Here is a 21,605-nt window from a genome sequence, read left to right as displayed (position 1 = left end):
TGATCAATTATAAACAGTTTGGTGTCAATTTGGTACCAGGCGTGTATATTTCTTTTTCCCTCTCTGCACTATAAGAATTTCAATCAGCCGGTTCTTTTTTAATTTTAAAATATTGTATAAAAATGTCTTTATTTAAAATGTGTATTTTTAATCAATAATAATATCATTATATAATAATAAATATAAAAATTTACAAAAAAAATATATAATCATTAAATCTATTAAAAAATATTAACTTAATTACGACTTAAATTAAAAACAAAACAATATTAAGTACACAAATTCTTCAAACATACTTAAGTTCAGTTTCTAAGTTTCTTTCTACTTTGAAGTTTAAATCAATAATAATCGTTTAAATAAAGTATAAAAAACATAATTAAATTAAAAGATAAATTAAATACAAAAACTTTTATAAAGTATTTATACTTAAAAAAAAAATTAAAATAAAAAACTTAAATTCTCTAAATGTCTAAAATCTCAAAATGAAGGTTTACTACTGCTCATGCCACGAGCCGGTAAACTATTGGTTTTTGTTTGTGGATTATCGCGGGCCTGAGAATGAGCCACCACTATGCTCAGACATTGTACCCATTCTTCGGCATTTTTACCATCTTTTGGTTTGAGTATTAAAGTCTGATCGGCAGTAAAAATTTCAAAAGCTTTGGGTATATTGCGTGCGCCGCGCGATACCTTAACGGAACGTATTTGATTGACATCGATGCTCTCACCACCGCTCTATAAAGATATTATATTTTAAATTGAAATATAAAAGAACGTTTTATTTGCTTATTAACTCACCGATCCTTTACATGATAAATGTGCTCCCGACAGTGTAAAATAGCGTGTACGCCATCTTCGAAACAAACGCCATTTGCCTTTTTTCTCCTTAAGTTGTCCCTCGATCATGGGTTGATTGCTGCCATTGAGAAAACCTACCGCTTTATCGGGATGATTGCAAAGAAAACAACCCCATTGGTATTCTAATTCATTACAATTTGGATTAGATTTATCAGTCTTTGAGACTTCGAATACATCTAGGAAGCCCGAATGTCTTAATTCATTGACGAGAATTTCACGATCCTAAAATAGAGAAAGATTTTAGTATAATAATGGAAAATGCTTATTAAAGTCCTTAAAACTGGTTAGATTTTATTTTGAAATGTTCTTTATTCTGACCAAAACTGCGGGCCATAGGTTGTGTTTCTTTTGTTGGATATTCTATTTAAAAGCTTTGTAAACATTTGGGCCGTAACGTTAGGAATGCTTAAGTATTAAGTCTAGTTTGGTCGAATTGAAAAACTCCAAAATCCAGAAAATCTTCAAAATAAGGCATGAAGCAACTTTATAAATACCTGAAGAGACGTCTGAAGCCAAAATATCATGTTTGACGATATCTTCGGACCCTAAATTCTCGCGCTCTTTATGGTTATTCTATTTGTAAGCAAATCACAAAAACATGCGATAACTTCGGAGAGAAAATTTTTATCGGATATTTTCCTTGAAAAATTTCGCGCAAGATCTAATCAAAGCTATGAGCATTACCAGCATTAGCACCGACAATATCATACAACAAGGACACCCAGTCTGGTACCCAGAAAGCTTATGCCGCAAGGTAGTATATTGACAACGAATGGCGGCGCTGAAACAGAAGTAAACAACAGACTCAATGCTATTCAACAAGTCCATCAGATTCATATGCAGAATATTCGGGCCAAAAAATATCTGTAACACGGATATCTGGAGCCTTACCAACCAAGGACCCATACTAACACAAATAAAACCTAAGAAATGGAGGTGGAACGGTCATAGTACCGCAAAGAGTTCAGACAGTATAACAAGGATAGCGCTAAAGTGGAACCCTAAAGCAGCCACAGCCGACCAAAGAAGATACCCCAACAACTAGATCAATGCAATCTTACGTGGGAACTGCGAGATATCTTGTAAGATGGAGAAGCTTGTGGATGCTCCCAAGATTGTTAATGAAGAAAAACATTTCATAATCTTGAGATACTGCAACCCTTAAAGATGTCATTAAACTTACCTTTATGCTAGGAAATTGACTGGTGACTAATTCAGTAAAACTGCGATTTTCACACTTGAGTATTTGCCAAATATTTTTTAAATTACTGATGCCTGGTTCGCGGGTGCTGAGCACACTTTTTTCCTTAACCTAAAAACGGAATAGTCCAATGTCAATAAGATTTCAAATTAATTATTTTAAATGGATCAGTACTCACATAATGTCTCACTTGAAAATCTAAAAACATTAAATGTATCCAGGTTTTTGGATTACGTGTTCTCATGGTAAAACAGGTTTTCGAGTACAGACAATGGGGACCACGGATTTGACAGGCAAAATGTAGCTTGGCTACTTTTTTCGAACGCCTCTCTGCAAATTCATTGGAAACTTGTTTGGATAAGCAAAAAATATAGAAGAAGAAACGGAAAAGAAAAGAAAATAAAGATAATTGATAGTTGAGAAGAAAGTAAATTATATTATATTCAAAGAGGTGCAATTATCATAATAATAAACAATTACAAAATGTGTGTTTAGATTACAAACAGTTATGAGAAAGTTTGAAATAAAGAAAACAAACAAGAATACAAATTACAAATTAAAAAAAAAACATGCAATTATAAATAGTGTAAATATTAACAAAATGTTCTCCTTACCTTCTATACTGCAACGTGTAGGTGGTGGCAACATTTGCGATACCTCATCCATATAACTGCTTATGGAAGTAAAATGTTTTTCACAGAATTGTTGCACCGGATCACGCATGATCTGGTAGGGCTCAAATGTACTCATACGTTGATCTAATATGCTGTTATTGGCATTCAATAGAGTGCGACTGGTATTGTCATTGCGGCGCGGGGTAACATTGGTGGTGGGTCCGGAAACTATAACTTCATGATCACTCTGTTTTAGTAAAGAATTAAGTTAATTAGTTTAATAATATTTGTCTATATAATAAAACTACTTACACTTCCATTCACTGGTAACTTCATCACAGATTTTTGATTACCATTATTCTGTTGCGGCAATGCTGGAGAGGCATGATGTACGGAAACCGGATTGGAAGGTGATGTTATTGAACCTATAGATTGATTAAGGGCATCGGTACTATATTTCAATAAGGCTGTACTGGTATTCAGTAAAGTAGTGGGTCCTTGTGATTGTGGTCTTAGTTTGGTGGGTGATGTTGTTACCGTTACTCCTCCTGATGTTACCTGTGTCGAGGGTATACCCCATTTATTGTGACCCGTTATAATAACATTATTGCTTAGCGGCGGTACCGGAGTCACATAGCCTGGACTATTGGGTGTTGTGGGAGTTTTTAATATGGCACCGCTTTGTACCACCACATTACTACTGGATGTTGAATTGTTTGCCGTATTGGAACCTGAACCTGAAGCAGAACCATTTTGATTGATATGTTGTGAAGAACTAAGACGTGTCATACTTTTGTGTAAACCTCCTACAGAACCTCCAGCTACATTTAGGCGTGTCATACTACGATGTGTATTACCCGCAGGATGTAGGCGTCCAGTACTGCGTGAATCTCCCAACTTAACACGTCTTGTGTATCCGGTATGGGGAGGTGTTGGTGGTACCGTTGTTGTTGATGTGGCGGGAGGTTGATTACTATTTGGATGAGTGCTAGTAGTAGTGTTGGCCGATGATGATGCTGAAAGAAGGAAAGTAGTAGAGTTAAGATTGATTGAATTTGGAAAAATTAATATCGACAACAACAACTTACGTATTTTTATATTTCCCGTGGTTATGGTTCTCCTATAGGGATCCTTGGGACTGCTAGGACTACTACGACTCTGTTTGCTTTTATGGCTGCGGCCAGTGGTAGTGTGGGAGTTTGAGGCAGCCACTGAGACGGTAGTTGTGCTAGTGGCTGGATCAGCACTAATAATGGTAGAACGTTGAGCTGATGAATTGGCAGCTAAAGTATTAACCACTACACCCGAAGCTTTGGCGGCAGTGGGTTGGTTGGCAGCAGCAGTCTGATCGTTGGAACTATTCAGATTGACTATGGTAACACCACCACAGGTTTTGGTACCAACATCAACACTAGTCTCTGAAGAAGATAATTTTTGCTGGCTGCAAGCAACAATAAAAGAATTTTTGTAATTAAATTAAATTTAAAGAAACCAATTGCTAACATTACCTTAAAGCATTCTTTTGTCTAACACAAGCCAACACTTTATCCGTAAACAGTATGGGAAATGATGAACACAATTTTGTAGCCTCTTGCAATAGCACAGCCTGTGATGTTCTATCGGCATGAGGCAATTGTTCTAAAACAAAATCCAATGCATATTGTGCATTTTCCTTATTTGTACGTCCCGCCGTTGCCAGAACCTGCGCACCCAATGTCACCGTATTCGGATTGGTTTTGGTGGCCAAACGTATTTTATCAAAATGTTCTGCCACCAATAATGGTCGCTGCTCAGCTAATTTCAATAGTATTTGCATTGTCGTTATCGCTGTTTCGCTATCGTAGAGAAATTCACACAACGGTGAGATGCATGATTCTAAAACTAAGGGTGTACGTTGTGCTATTAATAGATACAATTGAAATACGGCTAGTCTTTCTTGAGAATCACATTCTGGCAGCAGTGCTACTAACTGGGGTGCATGCGGTGACACTGTATCGGGTGACACTTCATAGATTTGCGAGAGTACACGTAGTAGACCATAATTACCAGCTAATATGGAATTGATTATGGAATCAATATGGGGACTTAGCAGATAGGCATAATCGATAGCGGCCAATGAGAGATAACTTGCTAAGTTACGTGAGAGTTCACGATTTCCTTTGGGCAGAAATTGTACAGCCATGGGTAGGGCTAATTTCATGACGTCTTTCTTGTCGTAATTCTGAAAGGAAAGAATAAAGGAGTGTTTAAAAGCATGTTAGAATAGGCTGATATATTTGTGAGTATTTAAAGCGACTGGCGAATATCGAGAGTAAAACAGATCGATCAAAGATCAAGCTTGTGATTTTGACTAAATGCGATTTGGAATGTTATTGTTGATTTGAAATGTTTTAAGTTTGTTGTATGAAAAACCCAATTTTGTGGTCAGAAGTTATCTTGGATCGAGGGCCTTCTGTAATTGTAACGCTATTTGGAAAATTTATTCGATCAGTGATCACTCGACCAATTGACTTTTCACTATTAAATACTATAACTTTTGCAATTTTTTTGACAGAATGGTCATTGAATGAGATCCTACTCTAATTGTAATTGTTTTGGAGGATCCGTCCGATCAGCGATCGCTCGATCGATTCCCTTTTACCGAAATAATAGTAATCGTGGATCGAGCTTATAAACGATTGATGATCTTCAGAATTTTAACTTTAAAACTTACCAAAAATATACTCGATATAATATCGGCCGCAATTTTCGCATGTGGAGGATCATCTTTACTGCTACCGCTAGGCTGGAGATTCCAAAGTAAACAGGTTTTAAGTAAATCGATCAGGGCGCTGCAATAACGTTGCGCTGTCTTCGTTTCACGTATGCAGGATAAAACTCGTGTAACACAAATCTCAACCACCGACTGATCATTATTGTTTTTTAAATAGTCTGCCAACGAAATAATGGCGTTTATGTCGGAGAGCTGTAAAAAGAAATAAAAAGAAAAAAAAATATTTTGAAATTCCTGTGAAATTTCCAAGAAATACTCACCACTTCTGAGATATCATTGACAATATCATTGTCTGGCACAGAAAATAAATCACCAGCTCTGGATAGATCACGTTTCGAGAGTACTTTTGTCAACAGTTCATGCATTTTTTTAAACTCTCTCTCTTTCTCTCTTTAACTCTCGATAGACTCAATTTGCTATAAAACAAGTGCTCTTTGTTTAGTTAAGAGAGAGTTGTAGGAATGTGTTACTCTTTTTTTAACACTTTTTCTCTCTTAATATCAAGAAATTCTTTTTAAAATTTGCTAAAAGAAAAAATAAATACAAAAAAAAAAATGAGTAAAAAGTAAAACATGTATTTGCAAGATATAAAACATTCTTTAAATTATGTCTTTCTAAATATAAATGACGGCATTTTTTTTCAATTCAATTTTAATGTGTAGTTGTTGTTGTTGTAAGAAAAGTACCAAAAATAAATAGTGGCAAAATGAAATTAAAAAAAAATTCTCACGGTTCTATTTAATATCAGTTTAAAAAACCATTTGATCGAGTGTTTTTTTTTGTTGTAGGTTTATGCGAATACACAACAATATTAGTATTTGTATTTGTTCTTGATCATTGTTGATGATCTTGTTCATTGTCAATATCATCATCTTGTTGTACATAGTTATAATTATTGGCTTTTTTGTTGTTGTTCTTTCATGTTAATGTTTCGTTTGGAGTTTTGCCAATTTTTTTATTTTTGTCATTACCAACAATCAAAGTGTCTGTCTGGCAATTGTGAAACATTTTCATTAGATGAATGTTTGGTGTAAATTTTTATGTTTTTTTTATCTTATCGCTGTGACAGGCTACAGATTTTACTGGAAATTGACAAAAGAACAATAAATTGTTTTGTTCGAAAAATAAAGAATCGAAAATATTTGTATTTAACATGTTTACCACACTCTTTACCTCTTTTGTTCCGAAGTGATCGTTTTGCAAAAATTGTCAACACTTTTATATGATCAAATTGACTTTTGTTCTGTTAGTCAAACCGTCTGTCTGTCTTTTACTTTAGTCTATGGCTTGTTTCTTTTGTTGTGTTATCTTTAAGATTTTTTTGTTATCTAATTGTGTTTTGTCTATAGACATTAACTTGCACTACATCTTCTTCTTCATTTACCACTACTTTTTTGAATTGTGTTGCAAAAACAAACAAGAAAATTGTAAAATGAATTTGCACTTAATTCTTTTGTCTGTTTTAGTTTTTAATTTGCATTCTTTAGTTTTTATTTTGCTGAGGTAATGAAATTCTTTTGTAAACAATGTCAATATTATTTGAATTCCGTTATATTTGTTTTAATTATACATATGTAGTTGTTTTTTAAACATTTACGTGGGGATTCCCTAGATACACTGATAAAAATATATGTCTTTAAACCATTATATGAGATAATAGTTAATAAAGTTGATAATTTTTACAATTATGTTTACTAGAGATTATATTTTCAAATGAAATGTTGTTTTATTGCAGATTAAAGAATTGAAATCTATGTTGTTTAAAAATATGAGTGAGATTTGAGATTTTCGAACTTCCTCGTTCGAAATGTTAGAGATTGCCGATCAAGCAATTTTGCTCAATTAAAAGCTTTTAAATTATCACAGTTCAAGTTGGCTTTCTTTATTCAAAATTATAGATTTGGCATCTTATACATAAAGATTTATCAAAGGTTTATAGAAAATTTGTTTTATAAACCTATAATAAAAGTTTATGAATAAGGCTCTTGAGATTTTTGGAGCTTCTTCTAGTAAAAAGTATGCTTTTTGTTAAAAATTTTAGTGATCGTACATGCTTTTCGATTTCACAAATCGATATTAAGAATTGAATGATCGTAGATCATGCTTTACTTTTCTCAGTTAAAAGTTTCTTCTAAAAAATTTCTGTAGAATTTAAGATTTTCCATTGAAGAAAATCACTTGTCACTATGTTTTTGTTCAGAAATATGAGTGATCAGTGATCATAGTTTCTTTTGCTTTCAAGACTCGTTAACCCAGTTATCAAAAATTTAGTAGTCGTATATTATGCTTCTTTAACAAACTTATTTAGAGATTTATACAGAATTTGATATTTTCATATTAAAGTATGGTTAAAAATGTGAGTGATCGCAATATCACATGAATTGTATTAAATCACTGGTCGCATTTTGAGTTTTAATTAAAAAAACACTTGGGCGAGATCACTGACCTCAAATCGATTAAACCATCAAAAAGTTGCACAAAATCAGAGTGTGAGTTTAATTGGAAAACACGATTGATCGAGTTTTATCTTTCAATTTAAAATTTGTGAGTGATCATGATCCTTCATTAAATCTTATTAGCAAATATTTTCCTTTTAAATATACATTTTTGATCGAAGACAGGAGTGATCACTGATCGCAAATCGATCTGATTTTCTCAAGTAAACAATCACAAAGTTAGTCAAAATGACATTGTGAGTTTTAGTAAAAAGAACCATTGTCGAGATCACTGATCTCAAATCGATCGGTTTTTCTCACCAAAAAGTCTGAGTGTTGAAAAACACGACTGATTGAACTTCATCTTTCAATTTAAATGTTGTGATTTTGGTTAAAAATGTGAGTGATCGCAATATCATGATCTTGCATTAAATGATATTAAAGGTATTTTCAGACTACAATACTGAGTATTAACACACTTCAAATTAAAAATATTATGAAAATAATTCGCATTTTCAAAAAATCAATCTGAAAAATACATTTTATGTTTACACTATAACATTTGTAATATTTTTTATCCAATTTTCAATTATTTATGCACTTTTCGTTCTTATTTTTAATGTATTTTACACTTTTTGTTTGTTTTTTATTGTATTTATAAAATACATACCGAATACGTTTGAAAATAAAAAGGTTTTGAATTGTTTTAAAAAATTTATGAATACCGACCGTATGCCAAAAAAATCAGTAATATTTTTGAAAATCAAATTACAAATTATATTTAGACTAGTAAATTGTATTATGATACAAATATTCTTGACAAGTATTAATACTCAGTATTGTAGTCTAAAAATACCTTAACAAATATTTTTCTTTCAAATATACATTTTTGATTCATAATATGAGTGATCACCGATCGCAAATCGATCCGCTTAGTTATACAATCACAAAATTTGGTCAAAATGTGTAAAAAAAAAAACACTTGGGCAAGATCACTGACCTCAAATTGACATGTTTTTCTTGACTAAACAATCAAAATGTTGGACAAAATCTGAGTATGAGTTTTAGCTGAGTCCTAGTTGGAAATCCCGATAGATCATACATCGAGTTTTTTTTATAATTAATTAAATATATTTAAAATTTCTTGCTTGTTTGCTTTCAAAATTAAGTTGAAATTGTGCGATTAAAGAAAAACGATATCCTTATATCGATTAAACGATTAATCAAAGACTGTTTAAACTTCAAGGATTTTGGATTGCATATCGTTTATCCATTCTTCAATTGTTTGTCGTATGAAACTGTTTTAAAATTTTAGTGATCATTGATCTATCCATTCCTCTGAAAGTAACACTTAATTATTGGAGATTGTACACAGAGAGAAAAAGAAATATACACGCCTGGTACCAAATTGACACCAAACTGTTTATAATTTGTCAATAAGATCCGTTGTCAACGTATATACATACGTACGACAACACTATGTAATGTTGACAACGTTGCAACAATTCGTTGTCGAAATCTAAATCTTATACACAAACGTTGTCTAAATGTTAACAAACGTGGTAAGCTCACTAACTGACAAACAATCCGTTGCCAATAGTGAGCTTACCACGTTTGTTAACATTTAGACAACGGATGTGTATACAATTTATATTTTGACAACCAATTGTTGCAATGTTAACATTACATAGTGTTGTCGTACGTATATATATATTTTGACAACGGATGTTATTGAAAAATTATAAACTCTTTGGTGTCAATTTGGTACCAGGCGTGTATATTTCTTTTTCCCTCTGTGTAATTACTTATCCTTGATTCTTTTCGTATTAACTCTTATTTAAAATATATTATAGATTTATGGATTGCTAAATTTTTTGTCAAAATATTGCCAGATCTTAGTTAATCTTAATCTGTTATCGATTAAATATCACTGATCGCCGACTGAACTCTCTGCACAAATTAATGTTTTCACGAAAATATTACTGCATAACAACAACTGATAAAAACTGAATTTTTTCTGTTTATTTCTAATAGAGAAGTTACATTATTATAAAACTTTTTCTTTTAAAAAGGATGACTCAAAGTACAAATGAAATGTTATTTTAAATTATTATTTAATTTTTTCTATTAATATTTCTGCACCATTTACTTCACTTGGGAAGTTTAAAACTATTAAAATCTAAAGTTTAATAAATTATATTAAAATACAATTGGAAATGGTGTATATGTGTTAAGCAATAAATTAATAATTTTGCACTACAATATTATTATTATTTTTTGTTTTGTTTCTAACATTTAAAATTTGTTGTTATAGTTTTCATTATATATACAATAGACATACATATATTTTGCAATATTGAAAAATATTTTAATTTTTTTTTGCTTTAAATTTATTGTCGTCATTAGGGATTATACTCAAATACTATATATCCACTTGTACATTTAAATATTCAAGTGACATTTACAATTAATTCAAAAGTTTACAGGTGAACTTATTAAATATTTTTATTCAATATTAAGCAATTGCATAAGTTAAAAAAAACCTTTAATAACCAAATGAAATTGTAATTATTATTAAATATCCTTTTTATCTAAGCTTTCACTAGCAACTGTCATTAAAGTGAATATGTTTTAATGCTAGACATTTTTATCGTATGCTTCAAACTGGTAAAACTTTTTAAATAATATAGCCTTTCAGTGTGTGTATATATGGAAAACTAGTCCAGCCTGTATGTCTTTACGATTAGCATATGAACGGATGTTTAGATGAGGAGTTAGTTAGTTAGTCAGTTCGTCTGTGATCACATGTCAGACATGCATGTCTGCTTGTCTCTGTATTAAAGTAGCCAAACCAGTAAGATTGCTTAATACTGTATACTATGTTTGTACTCTAACCATAGATTTTCACGCATTGTTGATAATACACTTTTGCATTTATACAGACGTTTTTTATATATATACATAAAATAACAATAAATAAATTAAAAATAACAACAAATTTAAAATTTTTTGCAAATAACCACAAAACTCCTCTAATACAATAATATTAGCTATTTATATACTCGGTTGTAGTGGTTGAGTTGCCACATTTGGAATATTATAGTGTTTTCTAGTAGATCTTTTATTTCGTAATATTTAGATTTTCGAAACTCTCTAGAGTTTCTATCTGGCCTGTAAATGTATTAAAAATTTTAAGAATTTGAAAAATGTCTGGAGATCATCTCAAATTATCAAAAAAACAGTGGAGAAGAGGGAGCGAATCTTTGCGAATCGATCTTTCGAACGATATCGGCGATTAGGTTGTATGAGGGCTAGATGAAATAATGGACTGCTTACTATTATTTAGTAAGTCAAGAAGATTATTGCTGAAGGACCACGCGTAGAATGCGATAAAGTTAGATGTGGACCTCCAGCTTAAAGAAATAAACATCTAAGAAGAAATGAAAAATTAATCTAGAAAAAGAGATGATAAAATATGAAATGGAGAAGAGAAGAATGAGATAAACAGATTCTTATTCCTTTAACTATAGAAATAGTACATAATCGCTCTAAATGCTCATACATCAGCAAATAATAAAATTGACTTTTGAATGTTTTTGGTCTGGTACTAAATTGACACCAAAGAGTTTATAATTTTTCAATAACATAAACTGTCAAAGTATATGCATATGTACGACAACACTATGTAATTTTGATAACGCAACGTTGTCAACATTACAACAATTCGTTGTCGAAATCTAAATTTTATACACATCCGTTATCTAAATGTTAACAAACGTGGTAAGCTCACACTATAGGCAACGGATTGGTTGTCAATAGTGAGCTTACCACGTTTGTTAACATTTAGACAACGGATGTGTATAAAATTTAGATTTCGACAACGAATTGTTGCAATGTTGTCAACATTACATAGTGTTGTCGTACTATGTATATACTTTGACAACGGATGGTATTGAAAAATTATAAACAGTTTGGTGTCAATTTGGTACTAGGCGTGTATATTCCTTTTTCCCTCTGTGCATTAACAACACAACCTTACCACCCCCCTCCTCAGGAGGCATGCTACCTTGTTGATCTTCCCCATCTTGGTGTTATTGGAATCCGGAGGTGCTACCAATACCTCTAGTCTACCAGGTTTACAAATGTATCCTCGGCCTTTCCTTGGAAAGTTTTGAACTGGTGTCGAGCCAGGGAGCTTTATAATCTGGTACCACGGGAACCGGTAGCCCACAGGGCAGCGATTCGGACTTTGTCTTGTCCCTCTTAATGGAGAGGTTCCTTCAGGGTACCTACACGTGGTGGCTGTGGTTTAAACTTGCGAGATGATAACGTACTTTAAAGGACTGTTGCTGTTGGCGAGACAACAGATACCCCACTGAGGATTGACTGTAGAACTAACCTTTGTAAACGAGTTGGTGTCAAATGTATATGATACATGATTAACGTAGAGGTATATGGAACTGACCCACCCGTATACCTAGAGTGAGTTTGTCGGATATTTTTGATGAGAATTGTGCTAGATGTATGGTCATAGATGTAAGGCATTTTATACAAGTGATACCATTGAATTTTCCTTCCTTGTCAGGGTATCCAGGGCTTACTCTGTTCATATCAAATTTTCCACAGTGTGTTCTCTTTGAACAAGTGTTTCGCTTACTTGATGGATTTGCAACATTAACAGATCGAGAGAGGCGTGCCAACAAATTCCTCGTTAATTCTCATATATTTTCATTCCTGAGCTGTGATTAAATGTCTTGCCACCTCATTTATAGATGCCATTAATTAGTTAATCAGTATATACAAGTGTAATCGCTGTGTTATGGACAAAGCCATTTTTAAGAATGTTATAGAGTCTGAAAGTTCAGTGTTCCTGTTCTTGACGATTTACAAAATGTTCTCTCTGAGAGAGAGAGCTTGAAATAAATAGTATTTGTTCGAATTAATAGAAAAAATTAAGAGGATACTAGATGTTACGCAACCTATACATACATGCATGATCAGAACCGAAGAAAATAGAGATACTATTAGACAGGAAATTGGGTTCTATGTAAACTTGCAAGTCGTCTTGGGTTATACTTCATTGAATACTGTTGTAAATGCAAAGACAGAGAAAAGGAAGAAACGGTGATCCATCTTCGTTACGAATGTCCTGCTCTAGCTGCTAAGAGAAATATATTTGTTGGCAACTGACCAGTGTTGAAGGTCAGTTATCTGGTTCTAAACATAATGTTCTACTAAGATTTCAGACAGCTAGATATATTACTCTCGGAAATATAAAAACAATGTGGATCAGTTATTTTTCAGTTATTGACTGTTTGTGCGTCAAACAACCAAGAGCTTGAAGAATCTAAATCTGTTTCGGATTATAAATATAATTGTTCAGAAATTTCTCCTTTTGCCCAAGTTATTTACTAGGTTTTATAATCTCATATGTATGTATTATATATCTGGCAACATTTTAACAGAGACGAGTTTAAACCAAAGGAAAAAACAATAATAATACGAAAAACCGGTAATAAAATGGTTGAATATCAGGATTTTTTATATGTAGCTAAATAAAGTGCAAAAGAAATTTATAAAAAAAAGCAAAAAATATTAAATATAAAAATGTTTTATGCATTTATAATGCAAAAAAAAAGACATTAGCCGAGTCACTGCAAGCATGCAATATAACAAACATTTTTGTAAAAATTTTTTATTAACATAAATTATTAAAAAACGCAAGAAAAAAACAAACTCACAATCACATAAAACAAGAAATATATTTTTAAAAAAATTAACATAAACTTCCGGTTGTTGTTTTGCATTAGAAAATGAAGAAAAACGTTAAAGAGAGAAAAAAAACCTGAGATTGAATATAAGGAAATACAAAATAACAAATCAAGAAAAAATAAACTCTCATATTACCACAAGTATTTAATTTATTGTTTAAAAAACCAACAGCAACAAACAAGATTAACAACAAATATAAATTCAATAAAATAATAAACATGATCATAAATAAAACGTTAAGAAACCTACATATAACGATATAAAGATAAAAAAAAAATTAAATAGTCACAACGAGAAAATTTAACAGTTTTGTCAACAAATAACTAAATGTGGATGATGATCAACGATCATATTGAATGGCTCTAGACCAGGTTGTCGTCATCATCATCATCATAAGCAGCAGCAACACTTTATTAAGATTAAACTTTCACACTGTTTTAAAATCAAACGGTCGCTGGAACGTTGAGTGAACAATGAATGAATGAATGAATGGTTGGTTCACCGTTGCCATTAAGTTTATAATAAATTGTATTGTTTTTTGTTTCATTTAACTTAAATCTACATATAATTTAGGTCAATTACCCTTTTGGTTTGGTTTTTATGTCTTTTTTTTTTTTTGTTTTCCCCTGATTTTTTTTGTTAGACTACGTTTCTCTGTTTTAATTTAGTTAGTTTTTCTAGAAACACGTTTCCATTATTTCTACTTAGATTTTAAAACTTCGTCGTCGTTATTTGTTTCTTCTTCTTCTATTTTCCAATAAATATTTGAATTTGAAATAGTGATTAATAGTGTTACACTTTTGTTTGTTTTTAATTTTGTTTTAATTTTTATTAGTTTGTTGTGTTTTTTTTAAGTTTTTATCATTAATTTAAAAATTGTTCTTTTAACACTCGTTATAACAATAATAAATAAATCTTAATAATTACTAGCATTTAATTTGTAACATTTTAGTTTCTTGTCTTCTTCTAAGTTTTTTTTTTTCGTTTTAGTTAAGATCGAAATTCAAACAACTTTAATATTTTCGCGTTGGTTTAAGACTGAATTTTTAATTAAAGCCCCTCAGAGCGATGTGTTGTGTGTACCGTTTGTTTTTTAGACTTGATATTTGTGGTCTGTGTGGTGCTGTTGCCTCTTTTTTTCGTTTTGTTGTTGGTAGATTTCGTTGTTTTGTTGGCTAATAGAACTGGTTTAAATCGACAGTAACAAAATAACAAAAAAAAAAAATCGAGTAAGAAAAATAATACATGTTTTACCAAAGGCTAGTTATTGTTATGAGTGTACCCTACACTGAGTATGTAAAGGTCTGAACGATTCCTTCGATTTCAGACAATTAGTACTCGATTCGTCAATTTTTGAATGTTTAAAGAAAAAGAAGAAAAATCATTACAAATCAAGTAAAACTACAGATAATTCTGATGGGAGATCAACATAATTTAGATCCCAACTCGATACTGACAGATTGTTTAGCAGGGCACGACTTACACATCTGCATTTCTTTTTAATCAATATGCCTCTACGTCATCCAACTATGGGAAAGTGGTCCCTCTCCAGCTAATCTTAAAAAAAGAATGCAATCAATTCAATTCCTCAATCGAAATTCATCAAATCGGTCGATTTCAAATCGCTTGAATTCCATCACATACTGGAATATAAAACTGCTGGATTTCCCAAATCCCTTGCAGGACAGTTACATTTGATTTGAGGGTCAAAGACGTCCTGCATATTGCAGAGGCAATAAGAACTGTAGTTAAGTTTTAGATGTTCTATTATAAATTAAAGTTATAAAAGCTCTCATTACCGAATTTTATGAACTTATCTTAAAAAAAAAATTGGGACCTTCTTTGGTTACAACATGATTCTATATATTGAGCACTTAGTTGGGTAAGTGGTTAGCAGAAGTGTTCTTAAATGTTCACTTAAAAGAGAAGAGGAATCAGAAAAAAACCGACCCTCAAAGTGTTTCTTACCTCTTCGAAAAAGTAAAGTCTTTAGACGGCAAATTTAGAAAGTGACCTATGTGATTAAAGAGACCTCTAATCGATATATTGATGTAGAATTGAACGTATCAATAATTGTGAACATTAGTTTGAAAGATTCCCACCATAGGAAGGTACTGGTAAAGGAACTAGCAACAGACCCGATGGAGACCTCCTCCTTTCACAATAACTAACTTCAATAATCGATTGCTAGCGAAGTTAGTTGGTCGCCTCATAAAGTGTAGTCGCCGATAATTTGGAAAAAGTATTTAGTCTATATGTACTTATATTAGCAACCTCCAGACAACTCTTTGAAGTCAATTTTAAGAATCTGTAGAATTTGGAGCTGACCTGATAAAACTACCACCAATATTGCGAATAAGAGAGAGAGAGAAACTAACTGGGTAGTCAGAATACCGCGTCGACCAGAATTTCGCTATCGATAATGCTTTGGTCATTCAGTGATTGCAGTAGGGCTTTCGCAGGAGTAGTTAGTTCCAGATAGTAGTGATGACGGCAAAAGTGATTACTGGTGATCTTACTCTCCTTTCAACGACTTCTGTAGGATCTCTCGAACCTGCCCTGACAAAACTGCCAATATTTCGAATGACTGGACGTCTACTTTCACTTTCAGATAGAGAGAGAGACAAAGAAAGAAAGAGCCTGGGTAGTCGGTATTCCGCTGGTACTACTCAGTTTTGCTCAGGACAAATAGTCATTCTCGAACACATGTTCGCTATCGATAATGTTTTGGTCATTCATTAATTCCTGTGGGGGCTTTCGCATGAGTGTTTCCTGATGATAGTTGTGATGACGCAATATACAATTGGTGATCATGCTAGATGATTGAAACTTCCTTTCAATGACTTTTTTGAGCATTATCGCCGTAATCCCACTTTATTAGAAGAATTTATTATATCGCAAGACAACTCGTTGAAGTCAATTTTAAGGATCTCTCGAACCTCCCCTGAAAAAACTGCCACTAATATTATGAATGAACTGGCTATCTCAAACTATCAGAGAAAAAGAGAGAGAGAGAGATAAAGAAAGAACTTGGGTAGTCGGTATTCCGCGGTTACTACTCTGTTTTGCTCAGACCAAATAGTCATTCGCATACGTTCGCAATTGATAATTTTTCGGTGATTCATTGATTGTCGTGGGTGTTTTCGCATGAGGGGTTCCTGATAGTTGTGATGACAGAAATATATAATTGGTGATCGTGCTAGAAGATTGATCTTTCCTTAAATAACTTCGAGATTAACTGTCACAATGAGGAGGAACCGAGTAAATACTACTACTCTGCCGCAATTCCACTTTATTAGAAGACCTTAGTATATATATCAGCAAACTCCAGACAACTCTTTGAAGTCAATTTTTAGGATCTCTCGAACCTGCCCTGACAAAAATGTCGCCAATATTATGAATGGACTAGCTATCTCTAACTATCAGAGTTAGAGAGATATAAAGAAAGAAATTAACTTGGATAGTCTTTATTCCGCGGTTACTACTCTGTTTTGCTCAGACCAAATAGTCATTCGCACATTGATAATGTTTTGGTGATTCTTTGATTGCAGTGGGGGCTTTCGTATGAGTTGTTCCTGATAGAAGATCGAATCTTCCTTACAATGATTTCTGTAGAAACGGTCACAATTAGGACAAGGAGGTTTTATTAGTGTAAAGGCTTTATTGGTGTAAAGGAAATATAATTACATTCCTTTCTCGGGATTCTGTATCATAATAGAGCTTAGAGAGCAGAACTATTTAAAAACTTAGTAGCTACCTCTAAAGTCGACCTAAATCCATAACATTCTTAATTATATCTTTCACACATGAGCTAGACTTGATGGCTAAAAACGCAACATTTAAATCTTTTGCAGATTTACATATATTTTTGCAATTTTATGTTTGTGCTCTTAAAAACATGTATGTATTTTGAAAATAAAAGAGTCACTTTGATTTTTTTTAGAGAAAAACTATTTTATCCATAAGAATATTGCTAAACTATAAAATACCAGTTAAAAGAGAGTTTAAAAGAGAGATAAATTAAGATCTTCTCCTTACTCAACTCCTAAGAGAAGTGAAGTTCATCTCTTAAAAATGAAAGAGCATTTCAACGTCTGTCACGTTTGTGTTGGTAAAAATTAGATTTTTACCTGTTTATCTAAACAGTTAAGTTTTTTTTTCTAATTTTATTTTTATATATTTTTTTTTTTTGTTAGAATAATAAAAACAAAACGAAAATAATGCTTATTTGTGTATTGCACGACTATGATTATGATTGAAATTGCCAGAAAGAAAGAGAAAACTATAGTATAGTTTGTGTTTTGGGTAGAATAAGTAATAAGAAGAGTTTTGTTGGTGGTATTAGCTCACACTATAAAAACAACAGCAACAACAAAATCGACAAAAAACATCATAACAAAAGATATCAACAACAACAAAAACTGGCTTTAAACAAAATAATAATAATAATAATAAAAAAGAAATAATGTAAGATCAGAGTTTCCACTTAGCGGGAGTATTCTGGGAAATGTGGGATTTTTTAGAATTTTCTTAAGTGAATCACAATTTTCAGAAAAACAATCTTCAAAGATAGTATTGACTCTTCATAATATGTGCATTCACATAATTGCAAAACCTATAAATTTAGATCATTAATGATTAATGTCATTGGTATCAATTTGTTTTTATGATAAAGTGGTTGCTTTGTTTGAGGAAAGAGAGAGAAGGTGTTGGAAAGTCTATTTTCCTCGAAATAGTTCATATTGTTGAACTATTGGATCATTGTTCTTGTGCTTCAATTTGATCCTATTTGAGGTTTTACGAGTCACCTTAAAGGCTTAAGTCGATTTTCGTATATCTAATTAGAGAACTATTAGATATAGTCAAAAAGATCTTGGAACTTTCGGATAAAGTTGTATTAATTAAAAGTCTTGTCAACCAAACCTCAGCATAGTGAGTTGCTGAGTCTAAGAGCTGATAATGTCGGAAATGCGAATTCGATTTGCATGAATGTTTGGGAGACTAAACTTGAGGTCACTGAGCATTCTAAAATACCAATCATGGAAAAGCTATTTCCCTCGAAATAGTTCATACTGTTGCACTATTGGATATTAAGCTTGATCCTATTTGAGGCTTTACGAGTCACCTCAAAGACTAAAGTTTATGTCGATTTTTGTACATCTAATTAGAGAGATATTAATAGATATAGTTAAGAAGATCCTGGAACTTTTGGATAAAGGTGTGTTAATCAATATCCTTGTCAACCAAACTGTAGTACTTATTTTTTGCATGAATGTTTAGGAGACTAAACTTGAAGTCCTTGAGCATTCGAAAACATTAATCATAACGATAATCTGCTATTGATCTCTGTTATAAAGATAGATTCAAAAAAAGTGTTTTGAAGATCTTAGTTGCTGACCTGTAATGAATCGAAAATTCGATCAGGTCTACTTAATTCTTCATTGTTGTTAATGGGAATGAGGTTGCTGAGACAAAGAAGTAATGATGTTGGAAAGCCTGATTGGAAGAGCTTGATTACTAACTTTTTTATAAAGAGACGGTGTTTTGATTACTAAGTCATTAAAAAAAAGGCAATTTGACTTCGATCTAGCAGCGATCTCTTCGGTGACATGGAATATTTTTTTAATTCTTATAAGCTTAAGTAGGAAAAAGAATCTGGGTAATCTAGTAGTTGACATTTCGCATACTACAGCATTTTAAAGGTATAAATTTTACGATGGATCTAGAAACGATCTGGATTTTTATGGCGGATTTCAGTAGAATCTGGAAAAATTTGATTAAATATTAAAGACTGAAAGTGAAAACATGAATTTGGATCGTCCCAGTGTTGATCCTATCGTTTCTAAGTCCGTTTCAACTTTCGTTGGATCTAAAAGTGATCTGAATCTTTATAGTAAATTCCATTTGGTCTAGGAAAATTTCGAATAACCTCTAAAACCTCAATTCAGCTTGTGCAATCATAGCTAATGTCAACTTTACGATTGATCTAGAAACGAGCTGGACCTTTCATGTGGATTTCGTTATAGTCTGGAAAAATTTGGTTAAATTTTTAAGAATTGAAATAGATCGTCCAAATGTCCATTCTTTGGTTCATAGTCCAGGTGAAAAATGTCAACTTAACGATGGAATTAAAAGTCATCTGGATCTTCATAGTGAATTTCATTCGCTCTTCAAAAATTTCATAATTTTTTTTAAGAGAAACCCTGTAAGATTTTCGAAAGAGGAAATATAAATGCATTCTTTTCAGAAGTTCCTCTTAAACCTTAACATATTGACAACCCTGCTTGTTCAACTTTACAATAGATCTAGAAACGATCTGGATCTTTATAGTAGATTTAGTTACAGTCTGGAAAAATTTAGTTAAAATGTTTAAGAATGAAATTGAAGATATGATTTTAGATCGCCCAAGTGTCCATTTCGGAAATTTCCTTCAGAGAAACCCTGGAAGATCTTGTATTCTTAAAACATTTTGAGAATTACTCTAAAACCTAAAAACTGCTTGTACAACCATAACTGATATCAACATTGCGATAGATATAGAAATTATCTGGATCTTTATGGTGGATTTCATTAGAGTCTAGAAAAATTTAGTTAAATGTTTAAGACTGAAATTGAAAACATGAATTTGGATCCTCCAAGTGGATCCAACTTAACGATAGAACGAAAAGTGATGTGGAAATTTTGGAAAAGGGAAAATATAAAATAACCCTTTAAGACCTGTTGAGAATTTCCTCTAAAACCCAAACATATCGACAACCCTGTTTGTGCAACCATAAATTGTCTATATAAATAAAATCTTTGTCGATCTTTTTTGTGTAATAACAACAACTGCATAACACCATCACTATTCAAGACAAATAATTCTGTTTCGAAACAGTAAGTGAGTTAGTGAGTGAGTGAAGAGTGACTGTCTCAGTGAATGCATGCAGTACACATGCAGTCTTGGCAGTAGTTGGTGTAAACGTAGTAGTTACACACGATCACAAAAATAAGTGAAGATGAATTTACCGTTAGCAATTCCGGGTACTTACCATTTTTTTATGGTGTTATTGTTGTATTTATTGCTTTTGTTGTAGATGTTTGTTTAGGAAACATGTTTCTTTTCATAGATTTTAGTTTCAGTTTCTTCTTATTTTAACTGGTTTGAACGAAAACAATAAAACCAAAAAAAAGATCATCAGCAACAGAGTCCGAGCCAGAAGAGTAAGGCGATGACGACGAGTACAGAATACAGTACAAAAGATACAAGATTTATTTGTATTGTAGATATGTATATAACTACTATATTACATATATTTATTTCATTGGTTGTACATATATATATTTTGTTATACGTTATGGAAGACCACGAGGCCTTTTTGAAGTAGAAAGAAATATTATAAAAAAACTTGTTTTTGGATAATATCAAACTGGTTAAATTCTTTTTGCTTGGTTTTTTTTTGCGGTAAAGGTGGGGTTTTCAATACTTTTTTTCCAACCACTTTTTTTGTTACAAAACAAAAAGAGTTTCACAAGTTATAAGCAATTTTGTTTAAACTTTTTTTTTTGTTGTTTAAAATTTTATGTCTACAACTTGTGTTGACGTTTGCAAATTTGTGTTAAAATATGGCTTGTTTTAAAGATATTCTTTATTTTTTTTTTACTTTTTTAAATTTATTTATGTATTAATTTGTTAAAATATTGTTGACCTCACTTTTTTTGTTTTGTTTGTGAGTTTCTAGATTAATTAATTTATTTATTTTTGCTTTTTTGTTGTTGTATTATTTGATTATTTGCAAAAAAATAACAGGCCTGTGTAATTTCTGTATTTTTTATCTTTAATTTTATTTTTATAAAATTTTCTTTTTTTCAAGTTGTTAAATTCACTTTTTTGCTGTAATTTTTTGTTGAATTTTTTTTATGGTATTTGTATTTGAGACTTTAAATTTTAAAAAATACAAAAAAATGCACAG

General features: G+C 31.8%; 1 protein-coding gene across 3 annotated transcripts; it reads right to left on the bottom strand.

Moving 5' to 3' along the window:
* Nucleotides 1-229: 229 nt before the first annotated feature.
* LOC119602800 (protein melted) lies at nucleotides 230-21,380 on the bottom strand. 3 transcript variants are annotated; one of them, XM_037954520.1, is made up of 12 exons: nucleotides 20,685-21,377; nucleotides 5,707-5,970; nucleotides 5,387-5,638; nucleotides 4,182-4,894; nucleotides 3,762-4,114; nucleotides 3,465-3,689; nucleotides 2,986-3,410; nucleotides 2,674-2,920; nucleotides 2,238-2,407; nucleotides 2,042-2,170; nucleotides 799-1,080; nucleotides 230-735 (listed from the first exon to the last, which is right to left on the bottom strand). In XM_037954520.1, the coding sequence occupies exons 2-12, from the start codon at nucleotides 5,809-5,811 to the stop codon at nucleotides 478-480; spliced, it is 3,159 nt and encodes a 1,052-aa protein (XP_037810448.1). In that variant the 5' UTR covers nucleotides 5,812-5,970; nucleotides 20,685-21,377; the 3' UTR covers nucleotides 230-477. The 3 variants fall into 3 exon arrangements, with proteins under 3 accessions (XP_037810448.1, XP_037810447.1, XP_037810446.1); XM_037954519.1 differs by having other exon boundaries at nucleotides 2,986-3,689; nucleotides 20,685-21,376; XM_037954518.1 differs by having other exon boundaries at nucleotides 2,986-4,114; nucleotides 20,685-21,380.
* Nucleotides 21,381-21,605: the final 225 nt, after the last annotated feature.

The sequence above is a fragment of the Lucilia sericata genome, unplaced genomic scaffold (assembly GCF_015586225.1).
Source record: "Lucilia sericata isolate MDLA Ls3-8-SP2 unplaced genomic scaffold, ASM1558622v1 Contig000254F_arrow, whole genome shotgun sequence".
Taxonomy (NCBI): Eukaryota; Metazoa; Arthropoda; class Insecta; order Diptera; family Calliphoridae; genus Lucilia; species Lucilia sericata.
The sequence above is the reverse complement of the archived record's forward strand: the minus strand, read 5'-3'. Positions and strand labels throughout refer to the sequence as shown.

Excerpts from the sequence above, each read along its gene's own strand:
- LOC119602800 (XM_037954518.1), bottom strand. The coding sequence starts at position 5,811 with ATGCATGAACTGTTGACAAAAGTACTCTCGAAACGTGATCTATCCAGA. Across the intron at positions 2,408-2,673 it reads TACACGTTGCAGTATAGAAG|TTTCCAATGAATTTGCAGAG; the intron begins GTAAGGAGAACA and ends TATCCAAACAAG. Across the intron at positions 736-798 it reads ATTTATCATGTAAAGGATCG|AGCGGTGGTGAGAGCATCGA; the intron begins GTGAGTTAATAA and ends ATATCTTTATAG.